At 46.0% G+C, this 21,448-nt stretch overlaps 1 protein-coding gene across 5 annotated transcripts in view; it reads left to right on the top strand.

The window, feature by feature from the left end:
- LOC121581117 (capping protein, Arp2/3 and myosin-I linker protein 3) overlaps positions 1-21,448 on the top strand; it is a 63,304-nt gene that overhangs the window by 21,397 nt on the left and 20,459 nt on the right. For 4 of the 5 annotated variants that reach the window (XM_041896508.2, XM_041896510.2, XM_041896506.2 and 1 more), the window contains exons 4-16: positions 9,690-9,740; positions 9,912-9,971; positions 10,214-10,335; positions 10,806-10,900; positions 11,245-11,315; positions 11,491-11,564; positions 15,331-15,406; positions 15,764-15,852; positions 16,071-16,165; positions 16,613-16,699; positions 19,641-19,750; positions 19,899-19,976; positions 20,629-20,705. In XM_041896508.2, coding sequence (XP_041752442.1) covers positions 9,690-9,740; positions 9,912-9,971; positions 10,214-10,335; positions 10,806-10,900; positions 11,245-11,315; positions 11,491-11,564; positions 15,331-15,406; positions 15,764-15,852; positions 16,071-16,165; positions 16,613-16,699; positions 19,641-19,750; positions 19,899-19,976; positions 20,629-20,705 — 1,085 coding nt within the window. The remainder of the gene's footprint in view (positions 1-9,689; positions 9,741-9,911; positions 9,972-10,213; positions 10,336-10,805; positions 10,901-11,244; positions 11,316-11,490; positions 11,565-15,330; positions 15,407-15,763; positions 15,853-16,070; positions 16,166-16,612; positions 16,700-19,640; positions 19,751-19,898; positions 19,977-20,628; positions 20,706-21,448) is intronic. The other variant, XM_041896509.2, reaches the window with a different exon arrangement.

Raw genomic sequence — 21,448 nt, 5'->3', positions numbered from 1 at the left:
TGACCAGCCTCTCAAAGCACTTCATGATGACCGGGGTGAGTGTGACAGGGCGATAGTCATTTGGGCATGTCACCGTGTTTTTCTTGGGCACTGGGACGATGGTGGTCTCCTTGAAGCAGGTGGGAACTACAGCCTGGTGACTGGGACAGGTTGAAAATGTCAGAGAAGATGCCCGTCAGCTGGTCAGCACACTTTGAGGATGCGGCCAGGGATGCTATCTGGGCCAGCGCCTTTGTGAGTATTCACTCTTTTGAGAGTTTTCCTCATAGCCTCGGAGATCGAAAGCACCTGGTCATCCGGAGCAGTGAGAATCTTCCTGGATGTCCCTAATGGATTTGCGGAGCTCGTTCGTTCTGCTAACATTGAATGCTGCGGTACGGGCTCTAAGCATGGTACGGATATCTCCGTTCATCCAAGGTTTTGGTTAGGGTATGTCCGTATTGTTATTGTGGGTACAACATCATCAACACATGTCTTAATGAAGCCTGTGACTGATGTTGTACAGTATATTCCTCAATGTTGATGGATGAGTCCTGAGTTGATGAGTCTTTGAACATATTCCAATCAGTATTCTCAAAACACTCCTGCAGCATTGAGTCTGCCTCCTCTGTCCAGCGCCAAACTATTCTCTGTGTTGGTGGCTCCTTCTTGATTTGCTGCTTGTAGGCGGGGAGTAGGAACAGAGAGACGTGATCTGATTGGCCGAAGTGGGGGCGGGGGATTGCTTTGTATGCGTCACGGATGTTTGTATATACATGGTCCATCACATTGTTTTTGTATTTTGGAATTTTTTTTAGGGGTACTTATTACAGCGTAATTACCTGTGTAATTACACTGTAACAAGTATTGTAGGTAATTGTAAAAACTCATAGTTACACTGTAATGACAACATGTAACTGATGGTAATTGCAGTCTGTAATTACAGAGGTGTAACAACAAATGCTTGTTACCATGTTTGTTACAAATGGGCAAGTTTCCACTAAATTCACCAATTTAGTGTTTTGTTTCTTCTCAGCTGCATCCGATTCAGTACCAACTGTCACAAGGTTGTAATCTCTCGTAGACCGAAGCACTGGGTGTCCAAGATTAGAATGGGTAGAGGCTCAACAGGCTCTGATTACCTACCCGTGAATGCACACTGTTCAAAATCTCCACTCAATGTTGTTGCTAGCAGTTGCCCCCCAAACGTGTATCATCTGGATTAACTTGGTTGAGTTTACAAAAACAGATCAGATATCGGTCAACCTAACTGACAGGGGTCTACGATATGGGTGTCACCCCAGATTATAATCAATAAAATAATTTATAAGCCCTGCTCTCCTTTCTTTTCAAAAAATTTTTTAGGGGGTAGATCATGTCACACCCTGGCTCTGGGGACTCTATATGTTGAGCCAGGGTGTGTAAATTCTATGTGTTTGTGTTCTATGTGAATTATCTAGTTGTTCTATTTCTATGTTGGCCAGAGTGGTTCTCAATCAGAGGCAACGAGTGTCAGCTGTTGCTGGTTGTCTCTGATTGGGAACCACATTTAAACAGGCTGTTTTCCCACAGTAGTTGTGGGATCTTGTTCCGTGTTGGTTGTATTTTGTAGCCAAGGACTTCACGTGTCGTTATCGTTTGTTGTTTTGTTCTTGTTATCACTATTGATAATAAAGTATGTTCGCTCATCACGCTGCGCCTTGGTCCTCCTCCTTCGACGATCGTGACAGAAGATCCCACCATACCAGGACCAAGCAGCGTGTCCAGGAGCAGGCAGCCTGGACGTGGGAGCAGATATTGGACGGGCAGGGGTCCTGGACCTGGGAGGAAATCCAGGCCGGGATGGATCGCCGTCCGTGGAAGGAGACGGTGGAGGCGCGACGGAGAGAGGAGCAACGGCGTAAACAGTGTCGTCGTCGGAAGGACGAGAGGCAACCCCAAAAAATGTTTAGGGGGGGCACACGGCATGGGCGACGGGGCAGCAGGAGGCAGCTACAGGGCGTATTGGGAGGTTGGGTGAGGAGGCCACCAGGTTAAGGGGGCTATTGGTCCAGAGGGAGCAGGAGTTAGTGGTTCAGAGGGTGGAGCTACTGGAGGCGATAAGGGAGAAGGTGAGAGTAGAGGCACGGCGAGAGGAACTGTGTAGGCAGCTGAGGGAGCGGAGGGTTATGAAGAAACCCAGTCCCGCTCCTCACACCAAGCAAGTGGTGTGCGTCACCAGTCCGGTCCGGCCCGTTCCTGCTCCCCGCACTAAGTTGATGGTGCGCGTCGCCAGCCCGGCCCGGCCTGTTCCTGCCCCTCGCACCAAGCCTACGGTGCGCGTCGCCAGCCCGGCCCGGCCTGTTCCTGCTCCCCGCACCAAGCCAATGGTGCGCGTCGCCAGCCCGGCCCGGCCTGTTCCTGCTCCCCGCACCAAGCCAATGGTGTGCGTCGCCAGCCCGGCCCGGCCTGTTCCTGCTCCCCGCACCAAGCTAATGGTGCGCGTCGCCAGCCCGGCCCGGCCTGTTCCTGCTCCCCGCACCAAGCTAATGGTGCACGTCGCCAGCCCGGCCCGGCCTGTTCCTGCTCCCCGCACCAAGCTAATGGTGCGCGTCGCCAGCCCGGCCCGGCCTGTTCCTGCCACTCGCACCAAGCCTACGGTGCGCGTCACCAGCCCGGCCCGGCCTGTTCCTGCTCCCCGCACCAAGCTAATGGTGCGCGTCGCCAGCCCGGCCCGGCCTGTTCCTGCTCCCCGCACCAAGCTAATGGTGCGCGTCGCCAGCCCGGCCCGGCCTGTTCCTGCCACTCGCACCAAGCCTACGGTGCGCGTCGCCAGCCCGGCTCGGCCTGTTCCTGCCACTCGCACCAAGCCTACGGTGCGCGTCGCCAGCCCGGCCCGGCCTGTTCCTGCCACTCGCACCAAGCCTACGGTGCGCGTCGCCAGCCCGGCCCGGCCTGTTCCTGCCACTCGCACCAAGCCTATGGTGCGCGTCGCCAGCCCAGCCCGGCCTGTTCCTGCCACTCGCACCAAGCCAGGGGTGCGAGTCGTCAGCCCGGTACGGCCCGTTCCTGCTCCACGCACCAAGCCAGGGGTGCGCATCGTCAGCCCGGTCCGGCCCGTTCCTGCTCCACGCACCAAGCCAGGGGTGCGCATCGTCAGTCCGGCACAACCCGTGCCTTGGTCACCGGTGCCTGGTCAGGTACCGGTCAGCTGCTCCACACCGGAGCCTAAGCAATCTGCTCCTACGATGTCCAGTCCAGCTCCAGCCAGCGGGGCCAGACCGGACCAGGGGCGCTACGAGGGGATGGTTGAAGGGTGGTGGTCAAGCCCGGAGCCGGAACCGCCTCCGAGGAGGAATGCCCACTCAGCCCTCCCCTGTTTGGTTTATGTTGAGGCGCGGTCGCAGTCCGCGCCTTTGGGGGGGTACTGTCACACCCTGGCTCTGGGGACTCTATATGTTGAGCCAGGGTGTGTAAATTCTATGTGTTTGTGTTCTATGTGAATTATCTAGTTGTTCTATTTCTATGTTGGCCAGAGTGGTTCTCAATCAGAGGCAACGAGTGTCAGCTGTTGCTGGTTGTCTCTGATTGGGAACCACATTTAAACAGGCTGTTTTCCCACAGTAGTTGTGGGATCTTGTTCCGTGTTGGTTGTATTTTGTAGCCAAGGACTTCACGTGTCGTTATCGTTTGTTGTTTTGTTCTTGTTATCACTATTGATAATAAAGTATGTTCGCTCATCACGCTGCGCCTTGGTCCTCCTCCTTCGACGATCGTGACAGATCAGCTTAAATATTGCTGATAGATTGTGGCTTCTATCAATGTAATTGTCGGCATCATTTCCAATTCCAATTTTTTGGTAAATATATATATTTGTATATATTTTCCTTATTTATTATTTTCACCTAAACCCTATCATCCCTCCCCTAATTGGAGTAAACTAATGGACATCAATACTTAGGCTTCTACTTCCAGCTTTGACATACTATATACATATATTTTACATTAGCATCATTTTACATTAGTATATACAGTATATTTTACATTAGTTGTCTTGTTTTTTTGTTTTTGTTTTTTATTTTCAGTCCTACCCTTCAGCTCCCCTCAACCCCTACCATCTATCTCTGAACACCATCCAGTTTAGATTTTTATTAGCCATATATTTTTTCAACTGTGCTGTGATGTTTCACAAAAGTCCTGAACCTTTCTATTCTCATAGTTTCTACAGATTGTAAATGAAAGATAAAATGTTTTGCTAACATTATTATTATATTATTGATCGATTGACTATGACTTTTCAAATCACCCAGCAGTGCTATTTGCAGAGTTAGCTCCAGGTAAATGTTGTAATTCTTCTGCCATTCCTGAACCTGAGACCAAAAACAAGCTACGTATAGTGCATTCGGAAAGTATTCAGACCCCTTGACTTTTTCCAATTTTTGTTACGTTACAGTTTTATTCTAAAATGGATTTTTTTTATCCTCTTCAATCTACACACAATACCCCAAAATGACAAAGCAAAAACAGGTTTTTAGAAATTTTTGCAAATTTATAAAAAACAAAAAACAGAAACACCTTCTTTACATAAGTATGTAGAATCTTTGCTATGAGACTCGAAATTGAGCTCAGGTGCATCCTGTTTCTATTGATCATCCTTGAGATATTTGTACAACTTGATTGGAGTCCACCTGTGGTAAATTCAATTGATTGGACATGATTTGGAAAGGCACACACCTGTCTATATAAAGTCCCACAGTTGACAGTCATGTCAGAACAAAAACCAAGCCATGAGGTCGAAGGAATTGTCCGTAGAGCTCCGAGACAGGATGGTGTCAAGGCACAGATCACAGGAAGGGTACCAAAAGATCTCTGCAGCATTGAAGATCCACAAGAACAAAGTGGCCTCCATCATTCTTAAATGGAAGAAGTTTGGAACCACTAAGAGTCTTCCTAGAGCTGGCCGCCCGGCAAAACTGAGCAATCGGGCGAGAAGGGCCTTGGTCAGGGAGGTGACCAACAACCCGATGGTCACCCTGACAGAGCTCTAGAGTTCCTCTGTGAAGATGGGAGAACCTTCCAGAAGGACAACCATCTCTGCAGCACTCCACCAATCAGGCCTTTATGGTAGAGGGGCCAAACGGAAGCCACTCCTCAGTAAAAGGCACATGACAACCCGCTTGGAGTTTGCTAAAAGGTACCTAAAGGACTCTCAGACCATGAGAAACAAGATTCTCTGGTCTGATGAAACCAAGATTGAACTATTTGGCCTGAATGCCAACTGTCATGTCTGGAGGAAACCTGTACCATCCCTACGGTCATGCATGGTGGTGGCAGCATCATGTTGTGGGGATGTTCAATCTAGTCAGGATCGAGGGAAAGATGAACGGAGCAAAGTACAGAGAGATCCTTGATGAAAACCTGCTCCAGAGCACTCAGGACCTCAGACTGGGCCAAGGTTCACTTTCCAACAGGACAATGACCCTAAGCACACAGCCAAGACAATGCAGGAGTGGCTTCGGGACAAGTCTCTGAATGTCCTTGAGTGGCCCAGCCAGAGCCCGGACTTGAACCCGATCGAACATCTCTGGAGAGACCTGAAAATAGCTGTGCAGCGACACTCCCCATCCAACCTGACAGAGGTTGAGAGGATCTGCATAGAAGAATGGGAGAAACTCCCCAAATACAGGTGTGCCAAGCTTGTAGCATCATACCCAAGAAGACTCTAGTCTGTAATCGCTGCCAAAGGTGCTTCAATAAAGTACTGAGTAAAGGGTCTGAATACTTATGTATAAATGATGTAAACTCCTGTAGCTCAGTTGGTAGAGCATGGCGCTTGCAACGCCAGGGTTGTGGGTTCGTTTCCCACGGGGGGCCAGTATGAAAATGTATGCACTCACTAACTGTAAGTCGCTTTGGATAATAGCATCTTTTAAATGAGTAAAATGTAAATGTAAGATCCCCGCTGAACACAGAATCAAGATGTTTATCTGTCTCTCTGTGACCACCGATAACTTCAGAATGAAGTTGACTACAAATACAAAGTTACCAATGTCTTTGCAATTGTTACAAACGGAGTATAAAAAGATGCTTCAAAAGACTGCATTAAAAGATAAATACAGTATAGGCTACATGCCTATTATGTTTAAAACATATTGAAATAAATGTAATGTTCATTCAATTGAGCTCTATTTTGTTTGTTCTATTTTGTTACAACTTCGTCCGTTGTAGGAACGATGCATTGTTAAAACGCTCGTAAGCCTAAGTTCCATCGCTATTGGGAAACCGGACCTAGGTCTGGCAAACTATGTGGCTTCGTCTCCCAGAGGCAGCGCTGTGACGCGTTGCAGGTCTCGTTTGAAGTGCAGACCCAGAGCTTGATGATTAATATAAGCCAAGCCATCCCCCTCCCTTCCAGCCTGCCTACCCACATTCCCTCCACACAGACCCACTCTGGCTCTGCCTGGCTCTTTGAACTGTGAGTGTTCGACTCTGTGCATTCTTGGCTGGAAGGGCACCTCTGCAGCCCCCATCACAGACACTCACGTCTCTAAAGATTCTCTTTAAGACTCGAATCCTCTGCCTCTTTAAGATTCTCCCTGTATGTCTCAGACAGCCAGGTTAAAGTCCCCCTATCTCATCACACAGGTATCTCATTGGCTGTCTGATCCGGCTCGGCCAAAGTCATCTCCCCTCGGATATTCGGATTCTGATTGGTCATCTCAGAGCAGCTTGGAGAACCGTCTACTGAGGAGTCTGATGAGATTTCACAGACCGTGGGGCAAAGTTATATTTTTCCTCTCTTCAAGGTTGTGATTGGACAGTTCAATCAATCAATCAATCAAGTGTATTTATAAAGCCCTTTTTACATTAGCAGATATCACAGAGTGCTTATACAGAAACCCAGCCTAAAACCCCAAAGAGCAAGCAATACAGATGTAGAAGCACGGTGGCTAGGAAAAACTCCCTAGAAAGGCAGGAACCTGGGAAGATATCTAGAAAGGAACCAGGCTCTGAGGGGTGGCCAGTCCTCTTCTGGCTGTCCCGGGTGGAGATTATAAGAGGACATGGCCATTAAGGTCAGATCGTTCTTCAAGATGTTCAAACGTTCATAGATGACCTGCAGGGTCAAATAATAATCACAGTGGTTGTAGAGGGTGCAACAGGTCAGCACTTCAGGAGTAAATGTCAGTTGGCTTTTCATAGCCGAGCATTCAGAGGTCAAGACAACAGGTGCGGTAGAGAGGGCGAGAGAGGGAGGGAGAGAGGGAGGGAGAGGGAGTGGGAGAGAGAGGGTCGAAAACAGCAGGTCCGGGACAAGGTAGCACGTCCAGTGAACAGGTCATGGTTCCATAGCCGCAGGCTCAGACCCCTGTCTCTGATTAGGTCCGCTAACCTAGATTCTCAATTCGGTACACAGTACCTTGAATGTACCAAACAAATGAGTGGTTCATTCGGTGTTCGGTATGGGGCTCTTGACTTTTAAATCAAGTGCAAAATCCATACACCTGGGTCGGAAAAGGGCAATCCTGCTTTGTGAATAATGTACACAGACTCAGAAGTGACCATTCCATCCCAAACCTCAGTGGTTAGATCGTAGGTCACATTAGATGACCTTCTATTAGATACTACTTGAGATGGTATAAAGTGCAAAGGTGGCCGGTGGCACCTTAATTGGGGAGGACGGGCTCATAGTAATGGCTGGAACAGAATTAATGGAATGGTATCGAATACATCAAACACATGGTTTCCATGGTTTCCATGTGTTTGATACCATTCCATTTACTCCATTCCAGCCATTATTATGAGCCGTCCTCCCCTCAGCAGCCTCCTGTGGTACAGTGGGAGTATTACAGGACCAGCCACCAGTCCAAAAGACAAAAGTGTATTTAAAAAATGTTTTATGGGAAGAATTCTAGATGTATTGCTTTCTCCGATGTTCATATTCAATTCTAATATCCAACATGTTACCCCTGATTTTGATTGACACTTATTTTCGAAACAAACATACTCTTAACCAAAATCAACAATCCATTGATTGGTATTAATAATGATATCTGAATAGATGGTGAATGATATTTGAAGAGAGCGAATACCATGTCGGGCTGTGTTCAACCTCACACTCAATCAAATCAAAGCCCACCATAAGACCTACATTATTGATGCCCGTGTTTACGCACCTATCTTTTGTGTCTGATGACAAAGGCTTTGCATCTCTGTCTCCTTTCTCTCTCTCTCTTTTCTCTCTCTCTCTCTTTTCTCTCTCTCTCTCTCTCTCTCTCTCTCTCTCTCTCTCTCTCTCTCTCTCTCTCTCTCTCTCCTTTCCCTCCCCCTCTCTCTCTCTCTCTCTCTCTCGCTCTCTCTCTCTCTCTCTCTCTCTCTCTCTCTCTCTCTCTCTCTCTCTCTCTCTCTCTCTCTCTCTCTCCTCCCCCCCTCTCTCTCTCTCTCTCTCTCTCTCTCTCTCTCTCTCTCTCTCTTGCTCCGAGCCTCTCAACCATCATCAAAACGTGTTCTCTCCTCCTCTGATCAGAGAACAGGTTTATATAACTGAGTTTTCCAACATGTCAGGGCATTCTGACATCAGTAACAATCTCTGTAATAGGGGCTCTCAAAAGGCCTCGTTTCAAAGGGGGTTTATTGAGTCTTTCCTCTGACATACCTCAGGGTCTACTCCCTGGCTGCCTAGCTGTCCTGGCAGTCTCATCAGATACAGCTTGATCCACCATCAATGTGCTAACTTAGCTAAGAATAGCATGGAGAGATGCCCAATATGAGGACTTTATTCATGAGAAATCTGTTGTCTCCATCTCTCCCTCTCTCGCTCTGTCTTTCTCCTTAGCCTCTCTGTCTCTCTCTCTCTGTCTCTCTCTCTCTCTGCCGCACAGTGGGGTGCCATTAACGATTCAGCACAGAGAGACCTTGAGGAATTGAAAGTGACAGAGCAGAAAAAGAAAATAAACCTCCAAGCGAATAAGAAAGGCAAGAGAGACGGGGAGGAGAGAGAGAAGAGGAGGGCGGCGGGGGCAGGGAGGGAGGGAGGGAGGGTACAATGCACAGAGAGGTGGATGGCGAGATGGGAGGCTTAAGAAGATAGTTCATTGGAATAAAGAACAGATTTCTATAGAGAAAGAAATGGAGGGATGGCAGGGGGTGAGAGAAGAGAGGTGTTAAAGAAAATGAGAACTTACTGGAATTGGGTTAAGATTTGGGAAGGAGAGGGCAAAGTATAAACTTAAGGATGGAGGGAAGGATGGGGGGATGCAGGGTGTGTGTAATAAAGGCGTGGACGGAGTATGCTAATTAGGACATTTAAATTATGAATGAGATTAATTACTTCTTCAGACTCGACTTTGAATATATGCACACTTTCCCACCCGCCAACCACTTAATGGTAATCCCCTGCTCTGGATAAAACTGGATTTATTTTTGCCTTTTTCTCCTGTTTCCCCATGTGTCTCCTCAACTCCTTCCTCCTAAATCAATTCAAGCTATGACACATTGACAGTAGAATCAATTGAAAATAACTGCCTTAAGTAATGAAATGTCACCATCACAATGTCTTAAAATGCTAGGAAGTAACGTCTAGGCAAGACTGAGTAATGTGATGTTTGAGTAAACAGATATGATGGTTGGTCCCCTATATTGGTGTTTGTGCTGTGTTATTTGTTGCGATGATGATTTGCATTTTGTATTTCCTTCTGTCTGACAGCAAAATTAATCTCTTCCCTTTATAGGTTCTGGCAACATGGCGAATGTATCTATTTGCTGTCAAAGTCCCCACCAAGGTAATTCACAATTGTTGACGTTTAATAAACTAATAGTGTTGTTTTTGATGATGATGAGTATGATGTTGATGAGTATGATGATGCTTCTGAGGAAGATTATCATTCACATTTTTCAGTAAAGGGAAGACTTGGTCATATTGATTACTATAATAACTATCAATATCATTTCAGGTGGAGGTTACTTTCAACTTCCTGGAGATTCGGGCAATGAACACTTATCCAGATCATCAGGTGAGAAACTGTTTTATTCCCACAACCAACCATCTGCCTCGTTTCACATTTTCGATAAATGTTTGTTTACCAAAACTCTTTGAGGGTACTGAGTTTCAACGGCATTAATATTCCTAAGAGTGTTTATTGGGCATAATTAGTTTTAGCTTTACCGATTTTTGTCAACTGAGAAACAACCACCACAATGATCATTTGCATTTAGCTCTGCCTTAAATTTAATGAGGTCATCTCACCCCTTTCAGGTTGTCATAGACACAGACAAGTCGACCCACTCCTTGAGACTGCAGTCACAAGACCACCTTGATCACATGATGAACCATATCAACGTTGCCCTCTCACGAATATTCAATAACTCCATGTATGCGTAAGTCTCACTTGTGAAATCCCCTACTGCTTCGAACCGTGCTATGTAGTCTGTAAGAAGAGAGAGCCTGGCTGCAGAATCATCAGGATTGACTCTGTACTGAGTATTGACCTTTGAGACTCATCTACAGTATATTATATTCCAAAATATCTGTTTTCCAATAGATAATTTAACAGGATACAGAGAGAATGTAGTTAAAAGAACTACAGAAGGTTAAAGTAAAGACTAGTTAGGGCTATTGAGCTAAAGTAAGGATTAGGGTCAGTGATTAAGTCAGACAGGAGAGTAGTTGGGTCTACTATACAACTTGATTAAGGATACTGTGTATTTAATGTAGTAGTAAAGTCAAGTCACAAACATGCATAAGATGCAGTATACTGTATACATATTGCTTGTTCACTGACTGAGATGTTAATATCTTTCTATTTCTTTCTCTTTCCTCCTTGTTTCCCTCCCTCCTTCTCTCGCAGTCCGACCATCTGTCGAGCAGAGGGGGACGTCTCTGATGGAGTCCTCCAGTTTTCACCAAACTCTGAATCATCTGTAGAGACTCAGAAAACCTGTGGTGAGCCACCTACTCACTCACTCACTCACTCACTCACTCACTCACTCACTCACTCACTCACTCACTCACTCACTCACTCACTCACTCACTCACTCACTCTCAAACTCACACTCTTTATTGAGTCAGTGACACATTTTGAATTCACCTGTAGCATATATTATTATGTTTAGAACCAACTAATCTATGACTGTATCTGATCAGTAATCATTTTAATCTCTCTAACTCAAGTTCTTTCAAGCTCTTGTCTTTATCTCACCTCAACATGAACTTTGTTTCTCTTTCTTCTCTATCCCTCTCTTCTCATCCTCGCCCTCTCTCTCTCTCTCTCTCTCTCTCTCTCTCAGGTGGTTTCTCTGAGACCTACGCAGCTCTGTGTGACTATAATGGCATCGGCTGTAAGGAGGAAGTGCAGTGGGTAAGAATACCACATATGCATTACATCAACCTAATGTCGTACTCAATCAATGGAGTTATACTGTCAGTATCGTTGGGACCATCATATTTGTAACCTGACTCTTTCTATCTCTCTCGCTCCCTCTCTCTCTCTCCCCTCCCTCCCACCCTCCCTCCCAACTTCGCCTCTCTCTTAGGATGTGGACACTATCTATCACTCTCAGGACAACAGGGAGTTCAACCTGCTGGACTTCAGCCACCTGGACAGCAGGTACACCACCTGTTCTGTATGCATAATGATGCTGCTGAATACTGCTGTTCTATGCCCTTTCTCTTCCCCCGTCATCCCCTCATCCTGTCCACTTACATTCTAGCCCTACTCTGCTCTCAGATGTGACTATGTCAGTAAGTGAGTGTCAGGGGTACAGTGTAAAGCTTTTATGGGACTTCACCTGTGTTAGGTGCTCTAATTAAAGCCAGGATCCACCACCTCCTGTGGGCTGGCACTCCCTAACTCTCCGACTACCCTGTCTCCCTGGCAGGAGGCAATTGTGGTGCATCCCTCTGGGCTGTGTCCTTTCACATTCCCCCAATCCTTTCTGATTCCTGCCTTCTACAGTTACAGCCTCTGACACGGCCATGCTTTTTCTGCTGACTGTCGTCCTCTTCTATTTCATTTCATTCTTCATGCTATGAAAGTGGACACATTTCTCTCTCTCTGCTGCCTGTGTGGCCCTGCATGAATAGCCCAGCAGGTTCACACATCACACTGGGCATGCTGCAGTAGCTAAACCTGGTTCCTGTGTGTGTGTGTGTGTGTGTGTGTGTGTGTGTGTCTAGGTGTGTGTCTCTCTCTGGAGTATAGCTGGCAGACTGTCATGCTCAAGAGCCCTACAGCCCCCAAGGGGACCAATAGTGGTTGTAAACAGTACTCTTCTACACATGGGCTGGAAGAGCAGCTCACACTTTTAATGGAATTGTTGATTCTGTTTTGGACTGTTTTGCTAGCACAGACTGGACAATGTTCCGGAATTCTTCCGATGGCATTGAGGAGTACACGACATCAGTCACTGGCTTTATCAATAAGTGCATCGATGACGTCGTCCCCACAGTGACTGTACGTACATACCCCAACCAGAAGCCATGGATTACAGGCAACATCCGCACTGAGCTAAAAGGTAGAGCTGCCGCTTTCAAGGAGTGGGACACTAACCCGGACGCTTATAAGAAATTCCGCTATGCCCTCCGACGAACCATCAAACAGGCAAAGCGTCAATACAGGACTAAGATCGAATCGTACTACACCGGCTCCGACGCTCATCGGATGTGGCAGGGCTTGCAAACTATTACAGACTACAAAGGGAAGCACAGCCGCGAGCTGCCCAGTGACAAGAGCCTACCAGATGAGCTAAATTACTTCTATGCTCGCTTCGAGGCAAGTAACACTGAAACATGCATGAGAGCATCAGCTGTTCCGAACGACTGTGTGATCACGCTCTCCGTAGCCGATGTGAATAAGACTTTTAAGCAGGTCAACATTCACAAGGCCGCAGGGCCAGACGGATTACCAGGACGTGTACTTCGAGCATGCGCTGACCAACTGGCAAGTGTCTTCACTGACATTTTCAACCTCTCCCTGTCTGAGTCTGTAATACCAACAGGTTTCAAGCAGACCACCATGGTCCCTCTGCCCAAGAACACTAAGGTAACCTGCCTAAATGACTACCGACCCATAGTCACGTCTGTAGCCATGAAGTGCTTTGAAAGGCTGGTCATGGCTCACATCAACACCATTATCTCAGAAACCCTAGACCCACTCCAATTTGCATACCGCCCCAACAGATCCACAGATGATGCAATCTCTATTGTGCTCCACACTGCCCTTTCACACCTCAGCAAAAGGAACATCTATGTGAGAATGCTATTCATTGACTATAGCTCAGCGTTCAACACCATAGTGCCCTCAAAGCTCATCACTAAGCTAAGGACCCTGGGACTTAACACCTCCCTCTGCAACTGGATCCTGGACTTCCTGATGGGCCGCCCCCAGGTGTTAAGGGTAGGTAACAACACATCCGCCACGCTGATCCTCAACACAGGGGCCCCTCAGGGGTGCATGCTCAGTCCCCTCCTGTACTCCCTGTTCACTCATGACTGCATGGCCAGGCACGACTCCAACACCATCATTAAGTTTGCCGATGACACAACAGTGGTAGGCCTGATCACCGACAACAACGAGACAGACTATAGGGAGGAGGTCAGAGACCTGGCCGTGTGGTGCCAGGACAACAACCTCTCCCTCAACGTGATCAAGACAAAGGAAATGATTGTGGACTACAGGAAAAAGAAGAGGACCGAGCATGCCCCGGCTGAAGTGGAGCAGGTTGAGAGCTTCAAGTTCCTTAGTGTCCACATCACCAACAAACTAACATGGTCCAAGCACACCAAGACAGTCGTGAAGAGGGCACGACAAAACCTATTCCCCCTAAGGAGACTGAAAAGATTTGGCATGGGTCCTCAGATCCTCAAAAGGTTCTACAGCTGCACCATGAGAGCATCCTGACTGGTTGCATCACTGCCTGGTATGGCAACTGCTCGGCCTCCGACCGCAAGGCACTACAGAGGGTAGTGTGTACGGCCCAGTACATCAATGGGGCCAAGCTTCCTGCCATCCAGGACCTCTATACCAGACGGTGTCAGAGGAAGGCCCTAAAATGTTTCTAAAACTCCAGCCACCCTAGTCATAGACTGTTCTCTCTGCTACCGCACGGCAAGCGGTACCGGAGCACCAAGTCTAGGTCCAAGAGGCTTCTAAACAACTTCTACCCCCAAGCCATAAGACTCCTGAACGTGTAATCAAATGGCTACCCAGACTATTTGCATTGTCCCCCCCCCCCTCTTTTACGCTGCTGCTACTCTCTGTTTATTGTCTGTGCACAGTTGTTAATTATCTATGCATAGTTACTTTAATAACTCAACCTACATGTACATATTACCTCAATTACCTCGACTAACTGGTGCCCCCGCACATTGACTCGGTAGCGGCACCCCCTGTATATAGCCTCGCTACTGTTATTTTTATTGCTGCTCTTTAATTGTTTGTTACTTTTATTTCGTATTATTTTATATTGTATATTTTGGTGATTTTTTGGGGTATTCTTTCTTAAAACTGCATTGTTGGTTAAGAGCTTGTAAGTAAGCATTTCACGGTAAGGTCTACACCTGTTGTATTCGGCGCATGTGACAAATTTAATTTGATTTGATTTGATTCAGGGAACTCGTGCCAGTAATTTGGTGTATGAGGGAGCTGCTGTTGGCTTGTTGGGAACACTGGTAGAGGTTGTGGATAGTACACACGCATACAAACACACACACACACACACACCCACCCTTTAGCCAGCCAGAGTGAAGTCCCCTCCACAATGGCATGAGAAATGAGAACACAGCCCTCAGCCATGCTACACTGGACTGGGCCCTAATGATTTACAGTAATGGAGGGAGGGCGTTCCCCTGTAAGAGCGCTCTCTCCCCCTCTGTTGGTTTCTCTGTCTGCTGCTTCATCTCTCTCTCTCTGCCTCTCTCTCCCCCTCTCTCCCCCCCTCTCTCTCGCTCTCTCTCTCACTCTCTGCCTCTCTCCCTCTCTCCCTCCATCCCTCTCTCCCTCCCCTCTACTGGACATATGGTGTTTTGGGCAGGATAAAACGGTTTTAGGCCGTTGGCCAAGATCGAAACATGGCTGTGTGGAACCTCACACTGAGTAATCCACTGACCTGGCCTCTCTCAGTCAGCCCATTGATCCTTCTCTCTGCCCTCTCTCTTTCCTCAGGCCCTCTCTCTCCAACAAGGAGAGTGTGCTGCAGAATCATACATCATTTCTGAAGCCATCCATATGGCTCTCTCTGATTAATTTGTTTTGCCAGAGAAAAACATTTTGTTTTGTTTGGCTGTGGGAATGTAATGAGTTTTTGATGAGTATTTCGAGTTGATACGGCTCTATTGTATAAATGTAAGCTTGAAATTGTGTGTGTCTATTTCAGGGACCTGGCGGTAATTGTGGCTTCCATGGCATACAACACTTGGTTCAACAAACTCTACTGCAAAGACATGCGCATTGTAACTATCCACTTTACATTACTGATTGCATGTGATATCTACATGTCCCCTGTAGCTCAGTTGGTAGAGCATGGCGCTTGCAACGCTTGGGTTGTGGGTTCGTTTCCCACGGGGGGCCAGTATGAAAATGTATGCACTCACTAACTGTAAGTCGCTCTGGATAAGAGTGTCTGCTAAATGACTAAAAATGAAAATTTAAATTTCTGGTTATGTTTCTTAAACCTGTCAGCCTGAGAACATCCATCTGTGTTTAGACTGGACTAGCAGGGTTTATTTATTTGTAGTTGGTTAAAACTGTGTTTTATCCATCAGGAGCCGGTCCAGTTATGTAACACTGTCTCTGTTTGATCTCCCCAGGGTTCAGAGGTGGTGGAGCAGGTCCTTCACACCGTCAGCAAGTCCAGCAGTCTGGAGGAACTCACTCTGGAGAACGCTGGCCTCAAATCGTGAGTCTCCTCATCTCCTCACCTCCTCCTGTTCTGCCACTTCTCTCCCTTTCATCTCCTCTCTTTTTATCTGTCTAATTATTTTCTAACCATCCCAACTTCACTGCGGAGTTGAGCTTTTTCTCTTCCATGACTCAGATATACACAGATGTATAATGTATCACTGGAATCATCAAAGTCATCTTTTATCCCTCTTCTCTTCATATTTGCTATTTTAGAGATTTCCCTCAGAAAATGGCGACGGCTCTGTCAGAGAATCCTGCCTCTGCAATACACTCTCTCAACCTGGCCCACAACACCTTAGACAACCAAGGTACTTGATTAGTCATGTGTTTGAATACCAGTCTGGGTGCATCTTTCTCCGTGTTTGCTGTTTGCTTGGCAGATGTGTGTGTGTGTGCGTGTGTGTCCTCTATTCATGTTTGTGTGTCAGGGTTGTATGCGTGCCAAGAACTCTCGTTAGTACATCCGAATCTGCCTCTGACACCTGTCACTTCCACTCACATGACTGTGTGTTTGTGGCTGTGTGCCTGTAGACGCCATGTACTACGATTAGCTTTTTTGTCTGCGTGGATTATGCATGGATGTATGTGTTGATCTTGCTGATCATGTATGGGGTTGTCAAGGGTGTGTGATTGTGTATGTTTTCTCTGATCTATTCATGTTCATGTGTGTGACTGTTTGCTTGTGGACGTGAGTGTGAGCAGTGTGTGTGTGTGTGTTTCATTCTGACACTCTCATGTGTGTTTATTTTCTCCAGGAGTGTCCAACCTCATCCAGCTGGTGTGTCGTCTCAACAAAGGCCTTCGTCTGCTCAACCTCTCCAAGACGTCCCTCTCTTCTAAGGGTGTGTTAATCCGTCTGTCCTCCCTCTGTCCCCTGGGCCACAGTGCCCCCCTGTGGTGGTCACCTCTCCTCCATGAACCGACACGTGCGCAACTATAGGGCGGAACAGACAGGGTTGGCTTAGATTGTTGACAACATGTAAACTATATTTAGTCTCCAATGTTTATTGAAAACATCATGTTGCACAATGAGCACTTGGTGTCTCTCAAATACATTGTTACAGTTGTTGGTTAGCTAGCTAGCGGATTTTAGCCATATTAGCATAGACATGACATCAGTCAAAACACCTCAAAACAAGACATGGTATGAAGAAAAATATAAATCTAACTGAAACGAGCCACTCACGATTCCCCTCATTGCAGTTTCTTGTCATTGTTGCTAGCTATCTGGCCATCCAGAATCACAACAACTCAGACTTCTGCCCCATTGAACCGTGCGCATTGTTTTCGTGACGTTCTCAGCTAACCCGTCTATAGGGCCTGGGGTTTTCAAGAGAATTTCATTCTTGAGCCATTCAGGGTCCTAAGGTTTATGTTCTCTTATATTTGTCAAGTGCACATTTATGATCAAAGTCTATTTATAGATTGATAGATTTACAGATGACTCATCAAAAAGACAGTCATAATACACTACCAGTCAAAAGTTTGGACACACCTACTCATTCAAGGGTTTTTCTTTATTTTTACAATGTTTTACATTGTAGAATAATAGTGAACACATCAAAACTATGAAATAACACATATGGAATCATGTAGTAAACAAAAAAGTGTTAAACATATCAAAGTATATTTTATATTTGAGAATCTTCAAATAGCCACCGTTTGCCAGCTTTGCACACTCTTGGCATTCTCTCAACCAGGAATGCTTTTCCAACAGTCTTGAAGGAGTTCCCACATATTGTGAGCACTTGTTGGCTGCTTTTCCTTCACTCTGCAGTCCGACTCATCCCAAACCATGTCAATTGGGTTGAGGTCGGGGGATTGTGGAGGACAGGTAATCTGATGCAGCACTCCATCACTCTCCTTCTTGGTAAAATAGTCCTTCCACAGGCTGGAGGTGTGTTGGGTCATTGTCCTGTTGAAAAACAAATGATAGTCCCACTAAGCCCAAACTAGATAGGATGACGTATCGCTGTAGAATGCTGTGGTAGCCATGCTGGTTAAGTGTGCCTTGAATTCTAAATGAATCACAGAGCAAAGCACCCCCACACCATAACACCTCCTCCTCCATGCTTTATGGTGGGAAATACACATGAGGAGATCATCCGTTCACCCACACCACATCTCACAAAGACACAGCGGTTGGAACAAAAAATCTCAAATTTGGACTCCAGACCAAAGAACAAATTCCCACTGGTCTAATGTCCATTGCTCATGTTTCTTGGCCCAAGCTGGTCTCTTCTTATTATTGGTGTCCTTTAGTAGTGGTTTCTTTGCAGCAATTCGACCATGAATGACCTGTTTCACACAGTCCCCTCTGAACAGTTGTTGAAATGTGTCTACTACTTGAACTCTGTGAAGCATTTATTTGGGCTGCAATTTCTGAAGCTGGTAACTCTAATGAACTTATCCTCTGCAGCAGAGGTAACTCTGGGTCTTCCATTCCTGTGGCGGTCCTCATGAGAGCCAGTTTCATCATAGCGCTTGATGGTTTTTGTGACTGCACTTGAAGAAACTTTCAAAGGTCTTGAAATGTTCCAAATTGACTGACCTTCATGTCTTAAAGTAATGATGGACTGTAATTTCTCTTTGCTTATTTGAGCTGTTCTTGCCATAATATGGACTTGGTATTTTACCAAATAGGGCTATCTTCTGTCACAACACAACTGATTGGCTCAAACGCAGTAAGAAGGAAAGAAATTCCACAAATTAACTTTTAAGAAGGCATACCTGTTAATTGAAATGCATTCCAGGTGACTACCTCATGAAGCTGGTTGAGAGAATGCCAAGAGTGTGCAAAGCTGTCATCAAGGCAAAGGGTGGCTATTTGAAAAATCTCAAATATAACATATATTTAGATTTGTTTAACACTTTTTTGGTTACTACATGATTCCATATGTGTTATTTCATAGTTTTGATGTCTTCACTATTATTCTACAATGTAGAAAATAGTTTTAAAAAATAAAGAAAAGCCCTGGAATGAGTAGGTGTGTCCAAACCTTTGACTGGTACTGTATGTGAACATGAGGTATCACATTGATGGGCAGAGGATTGCCTACCTGCTCCCTCTCAGAGCCACATGCCTGTCTGCTCTGCTGTCTGCTCTGTTGTTTGCTCTGTTGTCTGCTCTGCTGTCTGCTCTGTTGTCTGCTCTGTTGTCTGCTCTGCTGTCTGCTCTGTTGTCTGCTCTGCTGTCTGCTCTGTTGTCTGCGCTGTTGTCTGCTCTGCTGTCTGCTCTGTTGTCTGCTCTGCTGTCTGCTCTGTTGTCTGCTGTGTGCTAATTTCCTCTTTAATCTGGGCGAATTAGGGATGTGCTTAATCTACTGTAGTAGAGTAGAGCACAGGCCTAACTATTCCACAGTCTTTGCCTCATTGCTCTAACTGTAACCTTTCATTCCAGGCTTCAAAGTAAACATGAGAGTACAAGGTCTGGCCCTGCAAGTCTGCTTTCATTTTGGCCAAATGTTGTTTTTTGGGCTTTATTGAGTTCACTGCTCACTGATCCTGTTCTTGTTACTGTTTTCTTTCTCTAAATCTCTGCAGTGAAGAGATTTGAATTGGCTGCTCTAATGTAATGGACCAAGGGCCATATTTGTATTTTGGTTTCAGATGGAGAGTTTTATGTGATTAGTAGTTAGCTTTGATAGTTGGCCAGTTAATAGTGGGGATCTGAAACTCTTTCCCTCCTCCACTGCAGTTACTTTATTTCTCTATGTCAACAGGCTATTTCGACGTATGCATATTTATTTTTCATTCATCACCCTCTCCCTTCCTCTATCTTAGGAGTGGTGTCTCTCTCCCAGGCCCTCTGCTCCAGTGATGACTACTCCAACTCTCTCCTTCACCTGGACCTGAGCAAAAACCCTGGGATTCTGTCTGGGGAGGAAGCCACGGTGAGACCGACACATAAACGCCACATGTACACGCCCACGCACGTATTGTAGCTCGCACGTAGCACGCACCCATGCACACAACCACACAAACACACACACACACACACACCTCTCGTTAAAGGCGCTCTCTCTGTCTATCTCTCTGCAGAACATGTACCTGTTCCTAGCCCAGCCAAACTGCCTGGTTCATTTGGACCTCTCTGGGACCGACTGCACTGTGGACTCGGTTAGTAGTGTCTCCATTCTAGAGTGCTTCATGCTTTGATCATACAGTTAAAAGTGATACATGCTTTGTCTGGTCAAGGGTCAGGATAGTCTTAACTAACATACTTATTGAAGTGGACTTTGTGATAATTAAAGTGGAAGTGTGGACGCCCTGATCGGGATGTGCAGTATAACAGTTCTGGGATTCTACAAACGTATAAACATTAAGTTTAATCTGTATAATTTGGGAAGGAACATTCTGCCCCAAAAACAAGAAGATTATGCCTCTTATGTTGAGCATGAATTTTGTAGAGAATATTACAGTGTGTTCTAAAACAAGAAGCTTCTGGTCTGCCATAGCTCGTTCCCAACTCATTCCTCTTCCTCTGATGTCTCTTTGGGATGAAAGGAGGCCACTCTCTGTTATGGATGATTTTTCGTGACGATGTTATTGTGTTCATATCTTGTTTTCTCCAGTATAATCTCCCCTGTAGAGAGTCTGGTTGACTTTGTTAGAATGTCACTTTATTGTAAAATGACTTACTGACGGTGTTAGCAAAATTATCATGAAATTGCCAAGGTTATTTACATGATTGATCTTTGTATGTATTTGTTGATGTGTTAACATAATATGTGATTACTAATGCTAATATATTGGTTTCTCTCCATAACAGTTATTTGGTGCTCTGTTGAGGGGATGTTGTGCTGATCTCTCTTACCTGAATATCTCCAAGAATTGCTTCTCTCACAGGTGAGGTGACTGTCTTTCCCCTTGAATGGACCGTAATCCAATTCTATTCACTTAACTTTTTTTATCCCTGAGGGGCTACCAGCAGTAAGCCTACACTACAGCTTATCCTCCCTCAGGAAAGTGTCCATGTAGACATTTCAGTAAGAAGTCAGCACAACATATTCTGTCAGAGATAGGCATTTACCCCTGTACCACGTAGACAGAATTAGATTGAAATGTGTACAACTGTACAAGACGCCCCCTCATCCATCTATTCTGTCTCTGAGCCAATGTTTACCTAGAGCAGGCTGGAGCAGAGCATCCATGATCCATCTCTCATCTGCTCTCATCTGGCCTCCCTCAGGACTGGCAAAGCAGCAACCCCATCTCCGCTCCGCAGATTAATCCATTATGGAAAAGTTTGTGAAAAATGAGGCTAATTTTGGAAGGGAATTATTGTTCAAACCCCAGGCTCTCTACGCACCAGCACTTTCTCGCTCTGCCTCACCTCCCCCGCTCCCGCTCTCTTCTCTCTACTATCTCTCTCTCTCTCTCTCTAATATTACAATACAGCAGGTTGGCATTTATTGTCATGAATCTTCTCCTGGAGGCACCTCTGCAGAGTGGTCAATAGCTGGCATAGCCACAAAGTCATCAAATCTGATTTTAACCCTAACCTTAACCACACTGCTAACCATAATGCCTACCCCTAACCTTAAATTAACCCTTTACACTCGTGGTAATTGGCCTATATGGATAGGACT

This window comes from Coregonus clupeaformis, chromosome 14 (assembly GCF_020615455.1).
Source record: "Coregonus clupeaformis isolate EN_2021a chromosome 14, ASM2061545v1, whole genome shotgun sequence".
Lineage (NCBI taxonomy): Eukaryota > Metazoa > Chordata > Actinopteri > Salmoniformes > Salmonidae > Coregonus > Coregonus clupeaformis.
The sequence above is the reverse complement of the archived record's forward strand: the minus strand, read 5'-3'. Positions and strand labels throughout refer to the sequence as shown.